Source organism: Alligator sinensis, unplaced genomic scaffold, assembly GCF_000455745.1.
Source record: "Alligator sinensis unplaced genomic scaffold, ASM45574v1 scaffold250_1, whole genome shotgun sequence".
NCBI classification, from domain to species: domain Eukaryota; kingdom Metazoa; phylum Chordata; order Crocodylia; family Alligatoridae; genus Alligator; species Alligator sinensis.
This window is the reverse complement of record NW_005841888.1, coordinates 3,950,315-3,971,269: the sequence shown is the minus strand read 5'-3', so window position 1 is coordinate 3,971,269 and position 20,955 is coordinate 3,950,315. Positions and strand designations below refer to the sequence as shown.

Sequence of the window (20,955 nt, the reverse complement as noted above, 5' to 3'; positions counted from 1 at the left end):
AAAATAGTAAAAGACTAACAGGTGGTATCTTGATTCCCATTGAAACCAATGACAAAATAAAAGGTAATTCTTCTCATGATATGGTGGATAGAAATGTTGGTCACTGTGCAGTGACTCCTTTCTGTACAAGATGGAAGTCCTGCGTTCCTGCCAAGATGAAGACAAGTTTGCTGGTTTGGAATGTGGGGGACTTGTCTGTTACACTTCTACTGGCTAGTTCAGGTAAGTACTTGCCACTTGATCATTTCACACTGATGGAACTACCTTGTATTTGTGATTATTATTAAGTAGCTTAATTTGGTGATCAGAGTTGCTGCTTTAGTGGTTTCATTGTTAAACCCAAATAAACAAATCTGATATAAATTTCTCCATCCAAACTAATGGTGATCGTACTCCAAATAAGTTAATAGAATAACACTGCTGTGCAACTACTACTCTCAATTCTGAATAAGAAGCAGAGTGTGTACATTACTTGTTTTCAGATTTTGATTGACGTTAACTGACTTAATTTTGGCCAGAACCTTTCTTTTCTCACAAAAAGCTTTCACTTTTTGTTTCTTTCTCTTATTTCACATTGAAAAATAGTCTGTACACCTCGTGGCAGAGATCTTGGTGTTGTAAATTCGTCTTGTAAAGCCACTAGCACACTTTGGATGCTATATTGTTAATACACTGTTGTCCTTACAAAAACCTGCCCATCCCATTGAAGTCAACAGAAACACAGGAGAGGTAGAGACTTCCTCAGTACACCACTAGCAGGAAATTATTTACACTGCTCATCCAGATTTTCCTTGTTCCTTTGTTCTTGTTTTTGGTGATTTTTTAATGTAGTGTTAGCAACTAAAATAAAGAAAGACTTGTGACAATTTTATCAAATATTTATCAAACTTAGTGAAAATTTGGGAAAAACAATCCTGTAGTAATCTAGTCCTTAAAGGACAATTTAAATGAGAATTCTATTGATCTTCACCTGCGTTTAAGTCCTTTTAGATTATTAAAAAGGAAAACTAATCTATTGTATTTTTTCCTTTTTCTGCAGCCTATTTACATCTAGATGTTTTCCTTTCTGGTGACAGTGCACCAAGCTGATGCTACAGACATTCACAATTTACAAAGAATGTATTAAACAGTTTTCATGTGACATGTTGTTTTCTTTGTTTTTCTCTCTTCCCTTTTTATGCAAATTCTCACATTCTTAGGCTTAAATACCTATTTAAAGTTGGCATGTACCAAAGAACACACCAAATGGGGATTTTTTAAAGTGCTCCTTTGTATTATAAACTAAAGTGGTAAGAAATAAATTTACTACTTTGATACTTGGTCTAGAATGTGATAAAAGTTCAGTTCCCATTTTGACAACTTCCTGCAGCTCAAGTGTTTTGTCAAATGAGGAATAGGCACTTGATAAAATTTACCCTGGGTGTGCCTACACGAGACACTTTACTGTGCAGCAGACACATGCACACTAATTACTGCGCAGTAAATTAGTCTACTGTGCAGTTAGCTACTACCTGTGAATACAAGTAGTGAACTAACTGTGCAGTAAAATGTGTAGATGCTGACTGGGAGCAAAGTTGCTCCTGGTCAACCCCAACACCAGGGGACCGCAACAGCTGAGAACAGAGCAGCACCAGGACTGGGGAGCTCACTGCTTCCCCGCACAGCCAGGGGTTGGCTGGAAGCTGTCCTGCTTCTGAGGCAGCTCCCAGCCAGCCCTAGACTTGGCAGAGAAATCTCCAGAAATGGGATATTTCCCAGCCATTCCCAGGCTGCTTGGGGATTTGACCACCCAGCCCAGGGCTAGCTGGGAGCTGCCCCAGAAGCAGTACAGCTCCTGGTCAGCCCTGGGCTGCTTGAAATCATTGCCCAGCTGGGGGCTGGCAAGGAGCTGCTCCAGAAGCGGGACAGCTCCAGGCCAGCCCCTGGCTGTGTCAGGAAACCTTGCTGTGCATGGAGTTTGTCCCCATGTGCATGGGGCCAGGAGAGCTCTGCAACAGCAGCTGTCTCCCAGCCTCATGCACATCAGGACCCCTCCCAATGTACACTAGGCCAGGGAACAGCTACCACTGTAGCTGGCAGAGCTCTTCTGGCCCCCTATGCATTGGGACAGGCTCCATTTTCCCTGCCAGCCCCCCAGCCCAGCACCCCAGGGGAGCCTGGAGCTCCCCCTGCCTGCTGCAAGGGGCCAGACCTAGGTAGAAGCAACCCTGTGCTGACTGGTCCCACTGGGAGCAGATTTGCTCCCAACAGGAAACACATGTAGGCATGCTACCCGGGAAGGCTTACTGCACAATAAGCCTTAATACTACTGTATAAGGAAACACTACTATATTTTACTGTGCAGTAAGCCTTGATAGCATTAATAGCACATATAGACACGTTCCCTGTAGTACCATCTCACATAGTGAGATACCTTTAGACTAGTTTCACACACTTAGTATTATTTGCCAGTAGGGGGTGCTACTAAGTTATTTTTCTCTGAAGAGATGACTGCCCTTTCCTCTATGGACCCTGTTAGTAGCACCCTTCACAAAACAGGAGAGGCAAACAAAGGGAATAATTATGCTATAAAATGTAGGACAGCCCAATGGAGGAATGCATCTACATCACCTTGCTTTATTTTACTGAGTTGTCCTTCTGAGTTCTTTGTTTAGTGAAATCTTAAACAAAAATCTGCCTTTTAGGTTTCAGACCCTCAGTGTGGGAGGCTGAAGAAAAAAAAGATGTTGTGGTAAAGTAAGAAATGTTAACACACACTAAGCGGGTCTAGCATCTGACAAAAGATGGATGTGTCCCCAAGTATGCAAGAATGTGGAATACGTTGCAAGTTGGAAGTTCCAGTCTGTTGTTTGAAAATGCGCACCAAGATTTAAAATACTTCACAATATTTTAGAAACCTCACAAACAAAAGTGTGACGTTAACTTGGTATCAATCATTTTCATTGTCCAACTTGTTTCTCTGATGTTGCTTATCAGAGGAGAAAATTTTTGTTCTAACGACTGCTCAGTTTAACCTTTTGGAGGCTGTGGATGTACGTCTTGCTGTGCATAGCTGGTTCGGAGTGTGCAAAAAGCTAAGGATTCAAATCAAATTACCCTGAGGACTGATTACTGACCTTTTGAATGCAAGGCTGTCAAAGCCTTCAACTAGACACCAAACTGGAGAAGAACATTTAAGGTGGATCAGTCCTAACAGAACACAGTGAGTTTCTGACTCTTGGTAATTCCCCATTCCAGAGAAATGGAGGGGCAATGCTACAGTTCAAGAGCCCTATGAGGAAAAGACACAACAGCTTTTAGTTGTTGATGGTAACATATGATTTTTGCCCTTATGAAAATAGGTTTTTAATCCTTCTGAAAAAATTAAGAGCTTCTATTTGATGGCTGATCCCGGTATACTTCCCAATCAAAATGCCCCACTGACTTCAAAGGAATTTTTGTCTACTTAAGGAATGTAGGGTCAGGCCCTTAATTAGTGATAACTTTCTTCAGTGAGTTGTCCAGTATGACAAACTATGCCATTTTAATAGAAGCTAACCTTAGTTAGTAGTTGTCCTGCCATAACTTCACCCTGCAAAGCAAGGACCTTTCCTTTTCCTCTCTTTCAGATACCAAAGTTGGTATGTGTTTGCTGTATAGAATACAGTAGGAAATATATTCACCTGAACTTGTGGCATTTATAGTACACTATTGTCATATTATAGATGACACTGTATTATTGTCTTGTTACAATACACAATACAGTACAATAATTTCCGGTGGGAAAAGTGTTTTCAAGTTGTGAATTCCTCTACGCATTGATGCCCAACAGTTCTGTTTGTTCATCCTCTGGCTGCTTAAGGAGGCAGCTCTACAGCTGTCAGAAGAATTGCAGGAAGTTGTGCCTTTGTGGAAAAAGTCTCTTAGAACTTGAATAGGGGATTAAACTGACAGGCTTCAATAGAAATGACTCTTAAAACCTGGAGCGCTTAGAGGACTGTGTGCCTGCTGGACTCCATGGAGTTTCTATATAGAAATGTTTCTGTAGGTTTCCTGTAGTAGTGAGAAGCAACAGAAGCTCCCAGTCTGCCTCCAGCATGCATGCAAGGTAGCCTGAATACCACACCTCCTTTAGCCCAAGCAGTGTAGGTCTAAACTCTGTCTCCCCATTTTCATTTAGTTTTTAGCATGTTCCCACTTGGCCTTAAGCAACCTGTATCCCACCTTGAAGTAGATCTGCATTCTAACTCTATCGAGTGAAGTTATTGCATGGAGAGAGACTGCTAGTATGTTCAAACCTCATCCCCAAGTACATACAGTATTTCTCATGTCTATAAAAACTCGTGTGACTTTGGGAGCTTGTGGGTACAAGCTGTACCTGCACTTTGAGTTATATACAGTGTTCTATATAGTTTTATATTCAGGACTTAATTATTCACTTAGCTGGCTGCATAGAAAGCACCACTGGTCTAGAAGGTAATGAGCCAATTTTATTTGTGTTTGTTTTGTTTTGCTTTGTGCTGTTTACCGAGAGATTTTAAAGAACTGGTCTTTGAGAACTGCCAGAGCTAGCTGTGTTCAGGAGACATGGCTGTCTCTTCATGAAGCACAAACCTTATTCATGTGAGATGCTCCTGATTTCCAGGCCAACTTCAATTTCTTTAGTTTGAAAAGGTGTAAGATCCCTTCAACAATATCCACCTGTTCTCAAAGTGCATCACTAAGACTCCTTACTAGACCTCAGCATAACTTTGGTGAGTTCTTAAGAGAAACTGGGCTGGGTTTTCCCAAAGAGTCTCCAGATTTTGCAATCTTGCAATAACAGTGGACAATAAGCTGAATATAAGCCAACTGTGTACCCTTGTTGCCAAGAAGGTTAACAGCATACTGGGCTGCATTGCCAGCAGATCAGGGGAAGTGATTCTTCCCTCCATTCAGCACTGGTGAAGCCACAATCGGGGTTGGAACAGAAATTACACATAAACCTTTTTAATTGATTGGAAACTGGTTTAAACCTGTAACAGAACAGAAGTTCAGTGCACATAAACCACTTTCAAAATGGCCAAAACTGGTTTAAGATAAACCTGGATGGATGTAGATGACAGAACAAGGAGCAATGGTCACAAGTTGCAGTAAGGGAATTTTAGGTTAGATACGAGGAAAAAGTCTCTCACAAAGAGGGTAGTAAAGCACTGGAACAGGTTACCCAGAGAGGTGGTGGACTCCTCCATCCTTGTAGGTTTTTAAGACTTGGCTAGACAAAGTTTTGGCTGGGATGATCTACCTGGGGGTAGTCCTGCTTTGGGCAGGGGATTGGACTAGATGGCCTCCTAAAGTCTCTTCTAACCGTAATTTTGTATGATTCCATGATTCTAAAACTGTCCTGAGCAGCAAGGAACTTAGAACAACTTACCATTTGAATGAAAAAAGAAATACATTGCCCAAAAGAAGTAGTCATTGAGAGCATGTTTCCAGACCAGCTTACAGTTGTAGGAATGACAGAGCTGGCACAGATATTGCTTTTAAGGGAAGCCCTTTATTATGCTTCACTGGAGCAGTCCCACAAGCTTCATTCCTATCTACCATGTGCAATACCTACTGATGGACCTTCCCCAAGAATTCATCCAATCCCCTTTTGAATAGAGTTAAACTATCAGGCTTCAAAACATCTTGTGGCAATGAGTTCTACAAGTAATTACACACTGCATGAATAATTAGTTAATTTTAAATCTACTCCTAATGGTTTCATTTATGTTCTGTGGCTCTAGTATTGTGAGAAGTAATAAATTCCTATTATTTTCTCTGCATCATAGCCCACTTCCAGTATCTCTTTTCTTAGCTGCTTTAGTTTCTCCTCATACAGAAGTCCCTCCATATCCCTAACCATCCTTGTCACTTATCTTTACCTTTTCAAGTTCTTCTATATCCTTTCTCCAGTAGGGGGGCAAAACTGCACACAGATGTACCATAGATTTACAAAGGGGTGTAAAGATACTTTCTGCTTTGTTTAAAATTCCCTTCTTAATAGTTCCTAACATTTTCTTAGTCTTTTTGACTGCTGTTGAACATTGCACAGGTATATTTAGCAAACTGTCCACAATTACTTTAAGATCTTTTACCTATATGAGCCCATCATCATGTATATATATTTGGGGTATTTTTTTCTCAAGTGCATCGTTGGCACTTACCTACATTTAATTCAATCTGCCATTGCTGTTTTATTACCCATTTGCTCTATAATTTTAAATTAAATTTTAAATTCTGTAGCTCATTGAAGTCCACTTTGGATTTTACCATTCTGGATAATTTTGTCATCTTCAAATTTTGCCACTTCACTTATCCCGTCCTTTGCAGATAATTTATGAATATTATTTAACAGCACCAGTCCCAACACAGATCTTTGGGGGACTGCATTGTTAACTAAGTTCCATGCTGCAAACTGACCATTAACATCCATTCTTTGCTTTCTATCCTTAAGCGAATTTCTGATTCACAAGTGGACCTTCCCTCTAATGCCATCACAACCTAATTTCAATAACAGCCTTTGATACAGATTTTGTTTTTGAAAGTTTCAGTACTGGTTTACTCTAATGATTGGTTCTGATTGTTTTTCATTAGTACATATGCAAGCTCCAAGCCCCATGGTGTGTTGAGGGTGCAATAGAATATCCAAACAAGAACTGCACAAGTAACTCCTGGAAGCAAAGTTGAAGATAAACTAATGAAAGAGGTGTAGTGGCAATTGAAGAGGCCTGCAGATATTCTAAAACAGTTTGTTCATTAGTCTTAAAGGAAAAAAAAATCTAATAGACCCCATTGTCCAGTCTTGAAGTTAAGGATAAAAACAGTTTGTTCTTCTAAAATACTTGTGCATAATTATTGAAAGGAAATAAAGTACAATACATGAATTTCTATGATGCTAACACAATGTCTTCAGGTTCTGCAACCCGCTTGCTGGAAGCCTGGGCAATGTAGAATTTTAATACTCAGACTCTGCTTTCCCTTAATTATATTGCTCTGTCAAGGTAGCCGGACACCTCCAAGCATAGACGAGGCATAGGGGAAGCATGGGGAGGCACATGCACCCCCTGACAGGGCCGTCCCCACCACCGATGCATAGATTGATAGATGTAGGGTCGGAAGGGACCTAAGTAGATTTTCAAGTCTGACCCCCTGCCCTGGGCAGGAGAGAATACTGGGCTCATATGACCCAAGCTAGGTAATTATCAAGCCTCCTTAAAGACCCCCAAGGTAGGAGCCAGCACCACTTCCCTTGGAAGTTGGTTCCAGATCCTAGCTGCCCTGACTGTGAAGTAGTGCCTTCTAATGTCCAGTCTGAACCTACTCTCAAACAACTTATGGCCGTTATTCCTTGTTACTCCAGGAGGTGCTTGGGGGAACAGGGTCTCTCCCATTGCCTGCTCGTCCCCCCTGGTGAGTTTATAGACAGCCACCAGGTCCCCTCTCAGCCTTCTCTTGTGACGGCTGAACAGGTTCAGGTCCCGTAGCCTCTCCTCGTAGGGTCTGCCCTGCTGCCCCTGGATCATGTGAGTGGCCTTCCTTGGACCCTCTCGATGCTGGTCACATCCCTCCTAAAGTGCGGCGCCCAGAACTGGACACAGTACTCCAACTGTGGCCTGACCAATGTCACATAGAGGGGGAGGATCACCTCCTTGGCCCTGCTTGTGATGCATCTGTGGATGCATGACAAGGTACAGTTAGCCTTACTGACCGTGTCCTCACATTGGCGGCCCATGTTCATCTTGGAACCGATAATGACTCCAAGATCTCTTTCTGCCACTGTGCTTTTGAGAAGGGAGTTCCCCAGACTATAGGTATGCCGCTGATTCTTACTGCCCAAGTGCAGTGACCTGCACTTGTCAGTATTGAATCCCATCCTATTCTCATTCGCCCACCCCTGTAACCTGTCCAGGTCCAGCTGTATTCTGTCCCTCCCTTCTAGCGTGCCCACCTCACCCCAAATCTTGGTGTCATCAGTGAATTTGAACAGGGTGCTTTTCACCCCCTCTTCCAAGTCGCTGATAAAGAAATTGAACAGTGCGGGCCGGAGGACCGAGCCCTGGGGGACTCCACTGCGCACATCCCTCCAGGTTGAATATGACCCATCCACCACCACTCTCTAGGTGTGGCCCTTCAGCCAATTTGCAATCCATCTGACTGTGTAGGCATCAATGCCACAGTCGCCTAGCTTTCTAATGAGAATGGGGTGGGATACCATGTCAAAGGCCTTCCTGAAATTCAGAAAGACTACATCCACCGCAATACCTGCGCCTAACGATTTTGTGACCTGATCATAGAAGGCAATCAGGTTGGTCTGACAGGACCTGCTCCTAATGAACCCATGCTGGTTGCCCTTGAGCATCATCCCCCATGCTGATCCTTCACAGCTGTGCTCCTGAATAATCTTCTCAAAGAGCTTCCCCAGGATCAAAGTAAGACTAATGGGCCTATAGTTGCCCAGGTCCTCCCTCCTCCCTTTTTTGAAAATGGAGACCACATTGGCCTTCTTCCAGTTGTCTGGCACCTGGCTCCTTGATAACCCCTGCCAGTTCTCTCAGAACCCTGGGGTGGAGAGCATCTGGACCTGCTGATTTGAACACGTCCAGCCCCTCCAGAGGTTCCCTAACTCAGTCCTCCCTGACCCTAGCCCTGGTGGAGTCTCTCCTGAGTTCGTCCTGAATCTCGGTGGGGGAGTCCTGGTCCCTGCACAAAAAAATGGAGGCAAATAAATTGTTAAAAAGGTCTGCCTTTTCTTCTGGTGCAACCACCAGATTGCCAAGCATATCCTGCAGGGGCCCCACGTTACCCGGTGCCTTTTTCGTACTCCCTATGTATTTAAAAAAGGACTTTTTGTTGTCCTTGATCCTTGATGCTAGCCCTAGTTTTGTATCTGCCTTAGCTTTCCTAACAGCCCCCCTATAGACCCGAGGGATGGACGTATACTCGTCTTTGGTGATAACCTCTCCCTTCCACTGGCTTCTTTTTTGGCTTTCAGGGATTCCTGAATGCCTTTGGTGAGCCAGAGGGGCTTTTGAGCACTCTTGCCCCCTTTGATTCTCATTGGACTGTCACCCCTTGGGCTCAGAGGATCAACTCCTTAAGGAACAACCACTTGTCTTGGACACCCAGTTCCCCTACTCTCCAGGACCCCAGTGCCTCTCCTACCAATCTCCTCAACTCATCGAAGTTGGCCCTCTTGAAGTCAAGGGCTACTTCCTTGCTGCAGGCTTTTGACACCCTGCACTGGATGGTGAATCCCAGTAGGTGATGATCACTGTTGCCTAGGTGGTTGAGAACCCGCAGTCCCCTCACCAGGTCGTCGCCCGTGGCCAGGACCAGGTCCAGCAGGGCATTCCCCCTGGTGGGACTGTTCACCTCCTGGGTTAGGTGGAGGTCCTGTATCTCACCAAGGAACCCCTGTGAGTGGTCAGACCTGGCTGACTGCTCCACCCAACAGATGTCTGGGTAGATCACCCATGACAACTACATCCCTTGCCTTGAGTGCCTCCACAAGCTGACCTGAGACTTTGTGGTCCAGCTCTTCCCCTTGGTTGGGTGGTCTGTAGTAGACCCCCAGTGTTAAGTCCCTTTCCCCCCCAACTCCCTTGTATTCTAACCCAGAGCACTTCAGCCTGCCCCTCCTCTGACCCCATCCTGTTAGCTGAGGACGTGTTTTGCTCTTTGACATAGGGTGCCACACCCCCACCTTTCCTCCCTGTTCTATCGCGCCTGTACAGTCTGTAGCCCCTAATGTTTACCGCCCAGTCATGGGATGAATCCCACCAGGTTTCTGTGAGCTCTACTATGTCCAGGTTTGTACTAGCTATCCGGAGGGTGAGTTCCTTCTGCTTGTTCTCCATGCTATGAGCATTAGTATAGAGGCATTTAAGGCCTTGTATTGGTGCATGCACCATCCCTCCCTGATTCTTAGAACTATTCAGACCCCTGTCACTTACCTGGGTACTCCTTGTGCACATCACCTGTCTTGGCTGGGAGGTGTCCTCCTGTCCTCCTGTGGCCCCATCCCCCAATGAAGCTAGTTTAAAGCACTAAATTGGCCATACAAAATCAGCCAACCTGGAAGAAAATACATGCTTGCCTTTAGGGGAGAGATGTAGCCCATCCCTCCCAAGCATGCCCCCTGCGTGAAAGTGTGGGTCGTTGTCCAGGAACCCAAGGCCTGCCTGGCAGCACCAACTCCGTAGCTGCCGGTTAACCTCACCGATGCAGGCCTCATGTCGCCATCCGCGTCTATTTACTGGGAAAATTAAGGAGAATACCACCTGTGCCCCTGTCTCCTTGAGCTTGGCCCCCAAGGCCTCGAAGTCCTTCATGATGCGGTCTGGGTTGCCCCTGGCTGCATCATTTGTTCCCACATGGATAAGGACCATGGGGTACTGGTCTGAGGGTCGAATGTAAGCCAGGATCCTCTCTGTGATATCCTGAATCCGAGCCCCAGGCATGTAGCAGACCTCGCATGCCATGGGGTTGGGTCGACAGATGGGACCCTCCGTTCCCCTTAGAATGGAATCCCCGATGATGAGGACCTGGCATTTCTTCCTCCTGGTGCTCCCTCTCTGTGCCATCTTTGTCGTGCGTAGAGTGGCACCGTCCCCGCTGGAGGCATCCCCTTCGTCCTTCTCCACCAAGGCTGCCAGGACCTCATATCTGTTCCCAATTTGTACCTAGGTAGCCTCCACCACGCTAGCCCGAGCAGCCCTGGTTCTGGTGGGTACCTTCCGCCACACCTCTGTTGTGCGTCTCTCCTGGGGGGTCTGTACGCTGGACAAGTGATCCTGCAGGGAATGGAGATAGGTGTCAATTTCATCCTCTGCAGCCCTGATCCCCCGCAGCCTGCTCACCTCAGCCTGGAGCTCCCTCACCTGCTCCTCCAGGGCCCTAAGTTGGGCACAGGAGGGACAGGCAAGGGAACCACCAGACCCCCCTCCTACCACCAGCCTCTGGGTCTCCTCCAGGCTGCCCCCACAGACAGGGGGGCAGGAGACAGCCAACCCTGGCATGAGCTCTGTCCGGGTGGAGGCCCCAGAGGAGCCCAGGGCAGGTGGCGCCACCAGGACAGGGCCCCTAGCAACTGCGCTCAGCGTCTGTACCATGTGCATGGAGCTGTGAGTCTACTTCTCTTGCCTGTTGGAGGCCCCTTCTGGACCATTGCCACGCAAACGCTGGTGCACCCTTACGGAGCGTGCCTGTTTGCATGCACTGCCTGCGCGTGGCCCGGGAGCGTGGCTCCCTGCCGGCTGAACTAAAAGGGATCCGGGGGGCTTCCCCTCCGGATCTGCCTCAGCTGTGCCGGCTCCCTCTGCCCCACTTACCTTAGGGGGATCAGCTGCTGCTGCCCCCTCCATTGCCTCTGCTGCCGCTGCTGCTGGTGAGATAAGAGGGCACACGTGTGGGGACACACATGTGCCTGGCTCCCTCCTCACTCTGCTCCTGGCCGGCATCTGCAGGAGTTCGACGTGCCCCCCCGACACAGCCGTCCCCAACGCCGACGTCTGCATGCTCGCCAGCTCCACCTCTGCCGCTGATGTCTGTGGATGCTTGCCAGCTGTGGCCCCACTGCCACCAGCAGCTTCTGCGAGTGCCCTCCCAGACTTGGGAGGCACCAGTCGCCCATGCCTCCAAGCAGCTGCTGATGACAAATTCAAGGGCTAAGATTGTAAAAAAATTGGAAACTGAAGTGAAAGCCACAAGTCCATATTTCGGCTTTTAAAACCATGTCCTGATTTTTCAAAAGTGTTGTGAACTTTCAGCAGTTCTTACTCAAGTCAGTGGGTCAGGCGTCTTCCTTAGGAACTTGTATATAGACTTAAGTGCCTGCCTTTAACCTCCTGGCTTTTTATATCCTCAGACGTGCTTTAAGGAGACACTCAACTCCCAGCCTGTCCCTGTTTTCAGAATGGGAGGAGGGAAAGGGAGCAGAGGAAGCTTGTTCTAGGGGTTCCCCAACCAGCGCTGGAGGGTGGAGCAGCTGTATTGGAGCTCCCCCAAGGGGGTGGGGGGGAAGAGCTCCAATTCACCCATCCCACTCTCCAGCACTGATGTCTATGAAATCTATGAATCCCTACAACAAGCTCCCTCTGCTCCCTTTCCCTGCTCTCATTCTGAAAACAGGGACAGGCTGAGGGAGAAGGGGCCATTGCTAGGGAAAACTGGCAGCAGGCTTGTAGCCACCAGCTAGATTCCTCTGCCCCCTGGAACCAACAGTGTACTTCTATTTGGTCGGGGAGATCACCAGCTCAGAACACTTCCTGCAAAGAGTTCTCAGTTTACAGCAGGGAGCAGCACTTCTGTCTGCGCCCTTAAGGCCTGGTCCAAGATATACAGGGTGCTAGAAATTCATGGGGAATTGAGGACTGTCATCTCTGAGGATTAAACCCAAAATGTATGTTCCAAAGCCTTCTATCTATTTTGGGCCACAATTTCTGTATTAACGAGAAAAAGTATTTTAGTTTTTCTACAGATATTTTTTTAAATAACATTCACCAAATGCCTTTTTGTATTCTGACTACTATAGCAGTGATACTCATATATAACTGGCTAAATAATTACTACTAAAGTATAATATTCATTGAATAGCATTTTATATTTTATGTACCCAACATAACAGGGAGCAATTGCTGTTCATCATGTAAGTCCATGGGGCCAAAACCCTATGCCAGCAGTTGAACATAACTGATTTCAGCATGTTATTCCAGATTTATGTCTGTCCAAAAGCAAAACTGCCTCGTGGGATTTAGCAGGATGTTGGACTCTAGTAAAAACCCTTTTCCTGATGCTGAAGTAGTAGAGATTTTGGTCTGCAATGCCTCTGGCATAACAAAACACTGGATCTGCACGCATAAAGTTGACTCTCCCATGACTTCAGCTGTCACAGGCCTGCTAACCACACCAGCAGTTGTAAATCCAAGGCAGAAAATCTTCTAACATAAAGTGGGAGATAGAGGCCACCCTGTGTCCATCCCTTCTGCCAATAACACACTACCCCAAACATCATCCTAAAGCAGTGTAAGTGTTGAGTCACCTTTTATATCCTGGGTGAATTTTATTAATCTAAAAATGAAGGCTCTAAAGATGGACCTGCTTTTGATATGAGGATGCAATAGAACATATTAAATTGCTATTTTACAGTTCAAAAGTAGCAGGAGTACAGAAAACTTTGCGTATTTGGGTCAGTCCAGCACTAGGCAGACACTCAGCTCTATCTGCCAGAGCAACAGGCTGCACAAAAATGTGAAATTCTCCCCCCACATCCCCTCAAGTTACGCTAGCAGCCCTGTTGAGATAAAATTCCTACAACTGTTGCTAACGTAGGTGGCAATTCCAGCACCAAGGGAAATGTACTTGTCTGTGCTACTTTCTGGTTCTGTTTGGCCTTCTTTTTGGCTCATAGCACTTGGGTGATGCCTTTAACATCTAGGCCTAAATGATTGTTCAAGAAGCTCTTCCGTGTGATTGGTATTTAGCAAAATAGAAGGCTCTTTCAGAAATATCCATCTCCATCTTTAAACTCTTGTTTTACCCATGGGAGTTCCCAGGATGAGTCTGTGTGTGTATGTGAGGGGGAGGAGGTGCTGGGAACATGCCTTGAAGGCTTCAAATCTGTTTATCTTCACACTCCTGAGAGGTAATCACTCTCTCTGTGACAACAGAGTGTACTGTAGTGAGGTACGTTCAGGGAGCAAGCAAGGAGGTGAGGCTAAGATAAACTTAAAGGGGACAGGCTTGTATGGCCAAGTGGCCTTTCCCTGACCAGCAATTCCTTATGTCTGTGTAAGATGAAATGGGACAAGAGCAGCAGGAAGCCTACCCCAATCCTTCTCTTTAATCATTCTTCAGGAGAAATAGTAGATAAAAGGAAAGAGCGCATTGTTAGACAGCCAAGAGCACAGCAAAGAAAGAGGAGCACTGCAATTGCTCACCCGGGAACAAACTTCTATTTATGTTGCCGAGGTTTGTTTAGCAGTGTGTCTTGCAAATCTCCAGCCTTTAAAAAACAGCAGGGAGCTGTTACACTTTGAGTTTATTTTTTAATCTTCAGTGTTTATGGTGATAAAACAAGCAGGTTATTAAAAACAAACAAACAACCCCCCCACAAAAAACCCCTCAAGAAAGAATTACCTATTGTAACAGCAGAACAAAGCATTTTCACGCAGAAGTAAGAAATAAATAAATAAACAAACGTGTCCCTGAATGTCCATTGCTCACCAGAGATCAAAATAACAGCTACAACAGCTGTTGTGGTATTGTGACAATTAAATTCATATACAAAAAAATCTTTTACAAAAGGGACCCGTAGCTGTCTGGTTTAATGAATTCCTTAGTAAATTAAAATAAATAAGTATATGGTAGCCCAGCTAGCAAATGGCTTCATATTATTTTCCAGTCAGTTTTTCCTTGTCCATGTTCTCCCTTGATTTACTGAACCAACATCTTGACACCTTGCTTTCTAAAGATAATATGAGAGAACTGAGCAGATGAAGGGAAAACACTGAGTCTATTAAAAAATTATCAACAAATGTTATAGAAATTAAGCTGGTTGCCTTCATCTGCTTTCAAATACCAGTACTGTTCATGTTATATAACTTGTATATGCCCGTCGCTACTTAATGAACTTGTATCATGCATTTCACTGGAACCAAGGTACATGTACCCTTCTTTACTAGATTTGTACATTCCATGCTCACTTGAGGCCCAGTTCAGGAAAACACTAAGTATGTAGTGAGAAAAGGCCTGATACTGTTATGCTGGGCATCGCCATCCTCCTGTTAAAGCCAATAAGAACTGAAGGTTGTCCCCATTTGTCAAGACTGAGTTATTGTAGCAAGGAACTAAAGATGTGGGTAGGTGACTCATGGAATATTTTTAAAAATCCTTCGACGCTTGAGTCCCACTGGGAGTATAAGATCTAACCTTCAGTAGCTAAGCCAAAGCCTGCCCGAAATCTATGAAACAGCTCCAGTTGACTTCAGTGAATTTTGAATCTGACTTCTAAACACATACCTAATTTAAAGCATGTGCTTAAGTTGTTTGCTGAATTTGACTCTTAGGGCCGCTATGCATGAAGAGACAGAGTGAGGGATGTACCGCCTGTTATAGCGTGCACTTCCAGAACTAACCTGTCTATTCCTTTTTAGTAATCATGTGATTTGATAGAAATAGCAGCAAGCCTTTGTGATTTGCAGCCAAAGATTCTAGAGAAAGTAACAGAGCCAGTGATCACAATTCTTTATATATTGGTATACAAGTCACTAAGATGAGCAGCCAAGTATGGGAGAAGAACAAATGTACTTGCAAATCTCTCAAAGACAGGACTCAGGAATTAACTTACAACACCGTTGAAAGGATTCCGGTCTGAATCTTGAACCTTTTCCCATTTAAGTCAATGGCAAAGCTTCTGGTCACTTTGAGTACAGGGGCAGACCTATGTTCATTGAACATTTACAGGCTAGCCTTGATGGGTAGCTATAAGACTTATTGGTGGGGGAACATTGTGCAGAATACAGAACGCTTGTGTGAAAAATACCTGAGCCATTCTCCGAGTTAAATGTTTCTACAAGCATGTAAACATATGAAATCTCTGCTGCCATCCCAATGTAAGGGGACTGTGTCTTTCCTGTACAGGAAGACTTCCTGAGCAGAGAATTAATATGCTTGGTAATGTACCTGGCTCAGACAGAGATATGCTTGCCAGAACACTCATGGAAGGACTGAATAACCTTTGAAATAGTAACAAAGATGGCAACTGTACATGGGTTCAAGTGAGATGTAAATGGATTTCACAGATTTTTTTAATTCAGTGAAGTTCCCCATATGCAAAAGGAAAGTAAAAGTTTGCAGACTGGTTCATAATAGATTTAACCAATTTTTTTGCAAATTCAATCATACAGTTGTAATTGTGCTCTGTCTTGAAAAGGTAACTGTTAAACATGTTTATGCTAACTCAATTTTTAAAGCTACTTAAAGCAAAAACTATAAAGAAGAAAGGAGAAAAGAGGTCAGTGCCACCATACAGTCAGTAAAGGGGATGTAACTTTTTACAGAGGGATAAGTCCTCAGCTCTGTTTTAAGTTGCCATGATTTCATAGATTCATAGAGTTGGAAGGGACCTTAGTGCGCCATCTAGTCCAACCCCCTGCCCCTGGCAGGCAAGAAAAGAGTCACCAACCCTGGGATCATGTGATCCCAGCCAGGTGCCTGTCCAGTCTCCTCTTGAAGACCCCCAAGGATGGGGCGAGCACCACCTCCCTTGGGAGCCCATTCCAGATTCTGGCAACCCTGACCACGAAGAACTTTTTCCTAATGTCCAGCTTCTCTCTAGTAGCTTATGGCCATTGTTTCTTATCATTCCAGGGGGTGCCCTGGTGAACAGATCATTGCCTACTTCGTGTTGCTCCCCCCTTATGAATTTGTAAGCCGCCACAAGGTCTTGTCTCAGCCTTCTCTTGGAGAGGCTGAAGAGGTTAAGGTCCCTTAGCCTTTCCTCGTCAGGCCTTCCCTGCAGGCCTCTAATTAGGTGAATGGCTCTTCTTTGGACCCTCCCCAAGTTGTCCACATCCCACTTGAACTGCAGTGTCCAGAACTGGACACAGTACTCTAGCTGCGGTCTGACCAGTGCCGTGTAGAGGGGGAGAATCACTTCCCTGGACCTGTTTGTGAAGCACCTACGGATGCATGACAAGGTGCAATTGGCTCTGCCAACTGCTTCATCACATTGGCGATTTATGTTCATCCTGGAGTCAACAGTGACTCCAAAATCTTTTTCTGCTTCAGTGGAGCTGAGAAGGTTGCCCCCAAGCCTGTAGGTATGATGGCAGTTCTTCCTCCCTAGATGCAGCACCTTACAATGGTCCTTATTGAATTGCATCCTGTTGCTCTCTGCCCACTTCCCCAGCCTGTCTAGGTCAGCCTGGATCTGGGTCCTCCTCTCCAGGGTGTTAGCTGCACGCCATAATTTTGTGTTGTCCGCAAATTTGGACAGGGTGCTTCCCACCCCCTCATCCAGATCACTGATGAAGATGTTGAACAGCACCGGCCCTGGAACTGAGCCCTGAGGGACTCCACTGCCCACATGTTTCCAGGATGACACCAACCCATCCAATACCATCCTCTGAGTGTGACCCTTGAGCCAATTTGCTACCCAGTCTACCATATAATCATTCAAGGCAAATCCCCTCAGTTTATTTATAAGGATGGTATGGGATACCCTGTCAAAGGCCTTCTTAAAGTCCAGATAGATAACATCCACCTTGGCTCCTGCACCTAACCAATGGGTGGCCTTGTCGTAAAAGGAAACTAGGTTAGTCAGGCAGGACCTGCCTGCTAAAAACCCATATTGATTACCCCTCCGCATCACATTAGCCAGCGGGCTCCCACAGATGTGCTCCTTGATTTTTCCCAAGGATAGAGGTAAGGCTGACTGGTCTATAGTTCCCTGGGTCCTTCTTCCTCCCCTTCTTAAAGATTGGGATGACGTTAGCTCTCTTCCAATCCTCCAGAACCTGACCCGAGCACCATGAGCGCTCATATATCCTTGCCAGTGGATCAGCTATGGCCCCCCCTAATTCCTTCATTACCCATGGGTGGAGTCCCTCCAGTCCTGGTGATCTGAATACATCCAGTCCCTCCCAGTGTCTTTTTACTGTGCCGGCATTGACCATTGGTCAGCTGATGTTCCCTTTGTTGGTGTCTGTGATGTATGTTCAGGGTTCATCTAGTTTCCCATTTAAGAAGATAGAGGCAAAAAAACTCAATGAAGAGCTCTGCCTTGCTATCCATCACTAAGCTCCCGTGCCTGTCCTGTATGGGTTCTATGCTACCCCGCACCCTTTTTGCTCCCAATGTACCTAAAGGACTTTTTATTGTCCTTAATCCCTGACGCTAGCCTGAGTTCTAGAGTTTCCTTGGCCTTCCTGATCGACTCCCTGCAGGTGTGGGCCAAAGAAGTATACTCCTCTTTGCTATCTACCCCCTGCTTCCATTTCCTGTATGCCTCCTTTTTTGCCCTTAAGGTGTCTTGGATGCCTCTGGTTAGCCAAAGGGGCTTCCTGACCCCCGTGCCCCCTTTCCTCTACCATGGGATTGATTCACTCAGAGCCCAAAGAATGGTTTCCTTGAGGAATGTCCACCCATCCTGGACCCTCAACGTATCTACGTTTTTAGCTCCTAGCACCCTGCTAACCAATCCCCTGAGCCTATTAAAGTCAGCTTTTTTAAAGTTCAGCACCCATGCCCTGCTGGGTATAATGGATCAGGGGGTCCATGCTATTGAGGATGAGATCTCAGACAGTCAGAGTGTTAGAATGTAGTTAGAAAATAGTAGTGCTAACTTAGTACTGCTAAGACTGATGGGGCAATGAAAGAGCAATTAAATGGACAGTGCAGTGTGATGCTGTTGCAATAAAAACAAACGCTATGCTGCTTTATCCACAAAGGGGTATCACTGAGAGGAGATCAGGGAAAAGACTCTTCTTTAAATATTTCTGCTCTACCTTAACTGGGTTTTTTTTCTGGGCATTTTGGTACAGAGGGAAGCTGATAAACTAGAGGACACAAAAATGATAAAAGGATTAGAAGGTATAACAGCTAAAGAAAGAGTAAGCAAAATGAAATTGCACTGCTCTGAAAAGAGATAGCAAAGAGGGTAGGACAGCTGTTTGTAAACACCAGGAGTAGAGTTACTCAGAAGTTCAAAGGGAGCTCACAAGGTGTAACCAGCCTACTGTATTTCCCCGAGACAGCTTGGAATTTAAGACAACCCCCCAATAATTTGATTCTAGATATACTTTTTAAAAATAATTTAGACATTTGTTATAATTTTCCAGGTACACAATCCAATTTTAGGAGAGGCATCTTAAATTTGTCCTGCTCACTACTGTAGCATGGCAAGTAGCAGCAAAGGGGTAGGTGGTAGGGGCATCAAGTGGCCTGATCCCTACCCCTCACTGTTTGTCTTCCCCCACCACTTGTCCCCCCCCCTCCTGCTTACCCCCGCCCCACACCTCTTACTTTCCACTTGCAGCTCCAGCTGGGACCTTGCTCCCACATGTTGAGTGGAGAAAAAACCTCATCTTGGATTCAAACAAATATGGTAAATTAAAATTGACATGTAACACAGATATTAGGGAACTTTTCTATCCCTCTAAGATGATTCAATTTATTCCTCATAGAAGTAATATTACTTATCAAATGTCACTATCTGTTAAATAGTTTGATACAGAATTAGTTAATATGCCAAATTCATGATGAACCCAGTGGTACCCAGGGGATAGAAATTGCCATATAAGTTGACTTTCAGTTCTTATTGTCCCCGAACGTCACATGCCAATCTGGTGAGGCAGACAAAACCACATACCACTTTGTGGCTGTGCTAGCAATGAACTGTGATGCTGTGTATTTGTTAATCTAGAAGATGTAATAAAGGAATTAAAGGGATGCTATTGCTTAGATGGGCAGACAAAATTACAATGTTATTTTTTAACAAAATTAATTGGAAACAGAGCAAATAAGTGTTCAACCTAAGGGAAATGTAAACAAACAGTGGTGTTAGTAGAAATGGAAATAGATTTTTTTTTCAATTTGAATCAATAGTAGTAGCTACGTAAAAAGCTTCACCTCAAAATATTAAATTTTCTGTGAGTGCTTTTGTGGCTGTATTATGTTGTGTAACTTGAAACAGAAGTTTGTGACTTGCAACACAAGCTTTGAAATTGCAGCAGCAGTTTCCAGTTCTCAGTCACTAGACTTGAGTAAGTTTAGCTCAATAGAGTCAGTGATGTTACTCTGGCATTGTGGTATTATGAAGCAGACACTTAAAGCCCAGAAGTTAAGCAAAATAGCTTTCCTGTTATGAGGCCACTTTGAAAAAAGCAAAAAACTTTAACTGTCCCCAAAAGAAACCTTTCACTTATGAGAAGTGCCCACTGGCTGCAGCTAAGTATAGAGAGGGAGAATCTCTCACAGAACCAGCGCTACAGGTGACTAGACTTAATTTTCTTTAAATGTGCCATATCTCATCCCAGGACAAGTTTTTCTGGAGAATTTGGTAAAAGTAATTAAAATAGTTTCAAAGCTACAATGATTATTTATCTAGCTTTCTCTGTAGGCAGGGGGCTGGACCCCATGATTGTGTAAGGTCCTTTCCAGCCCAAATGTCTGTGAAATCTATGTATAAAATGACTGAAATTAGAAATTCAAGACTAGTTTTGTCAGCCTTGCTGAGGAAGTAATAGTATTTCTTGGGTTGAGCTTGGTATGGAAAATTACAATAGTTTATAAAACAGTACTATAAAAAATAGTAAAACTGGTTATGTAAAGAAGTAAATCTAATCCATAATAAACAACTGTGTGAAGGACAGGAAAAAGATTGCCCAACCTATTCATCAGGAAACAAGGTGCTAGAGAAGTATATTCACAAAATGTATGGGGATATAATAAATTGGGTAAGATGCAATTTGTAATAGTGCAGTGGCTGTCAACTGGGGGGTACGAGTAACCTCTAGAGGTACTTAAAAAGGTCGTAGGGGGTACACAGAATGAATGAAAAAAAATTACAATACATTGATGCCATTGGATTCACACAAATATAAGGAAAAGTGACTGTATCAGCAATTGACTTTTTTTGGCTGATGTGGCCGATTAATGTGGCCAATAAATGCCCTTTGCATGCACTCAGCTGCAGCACAGCACGCAGGCAACCAGGAGTACAGCCCGGCAATGTGGAGACCAGTTGGGTCCAGCTGGTAAGTCTGTTGTGAGGGAAGGTGGGGGAGGTAGGGGCAGGTGACATTGGGAGGGGGGGTCGGGGGAGCTACAGTGAATTTTGGGGTGGCTGCAGCCCCCCCACAGTCTCTCTTCCAGCCTAGCCCCCGCACCGGGAAGAGCCCGGCACTGCCCTGGCCCCAGCCTGCAGCGGCAGCCTGCCCCTGCCCCCCCCCG

At 45.0% G+C, this 20,955-nt stretch overlaps 1 protein-coding gene across 1 annotated transcript in view; it reads left to right on the top strand.

Moving 5' to 3' along the window:
* Window positions 1-155: 155 nt before the first annotated feature.
* Window positions 156-20,955, top strand: part of PRTG (protogenin) — a 160,851-nt gene continuing 140,051 nt past the window's right edge. The window contains exons 1-2 of the mRNA XM_006017983.3: window positions 156-222; window positions 3,238-3,309. Of these exons, the coding sequence (XP_006018045.1) occupies window positions 156-222; window positions 3,238-3,309 (139 nt within the window). The remainder of the gene's footprint in view (window positions 223-3,237; window positions 3,310-20,955) is intronic.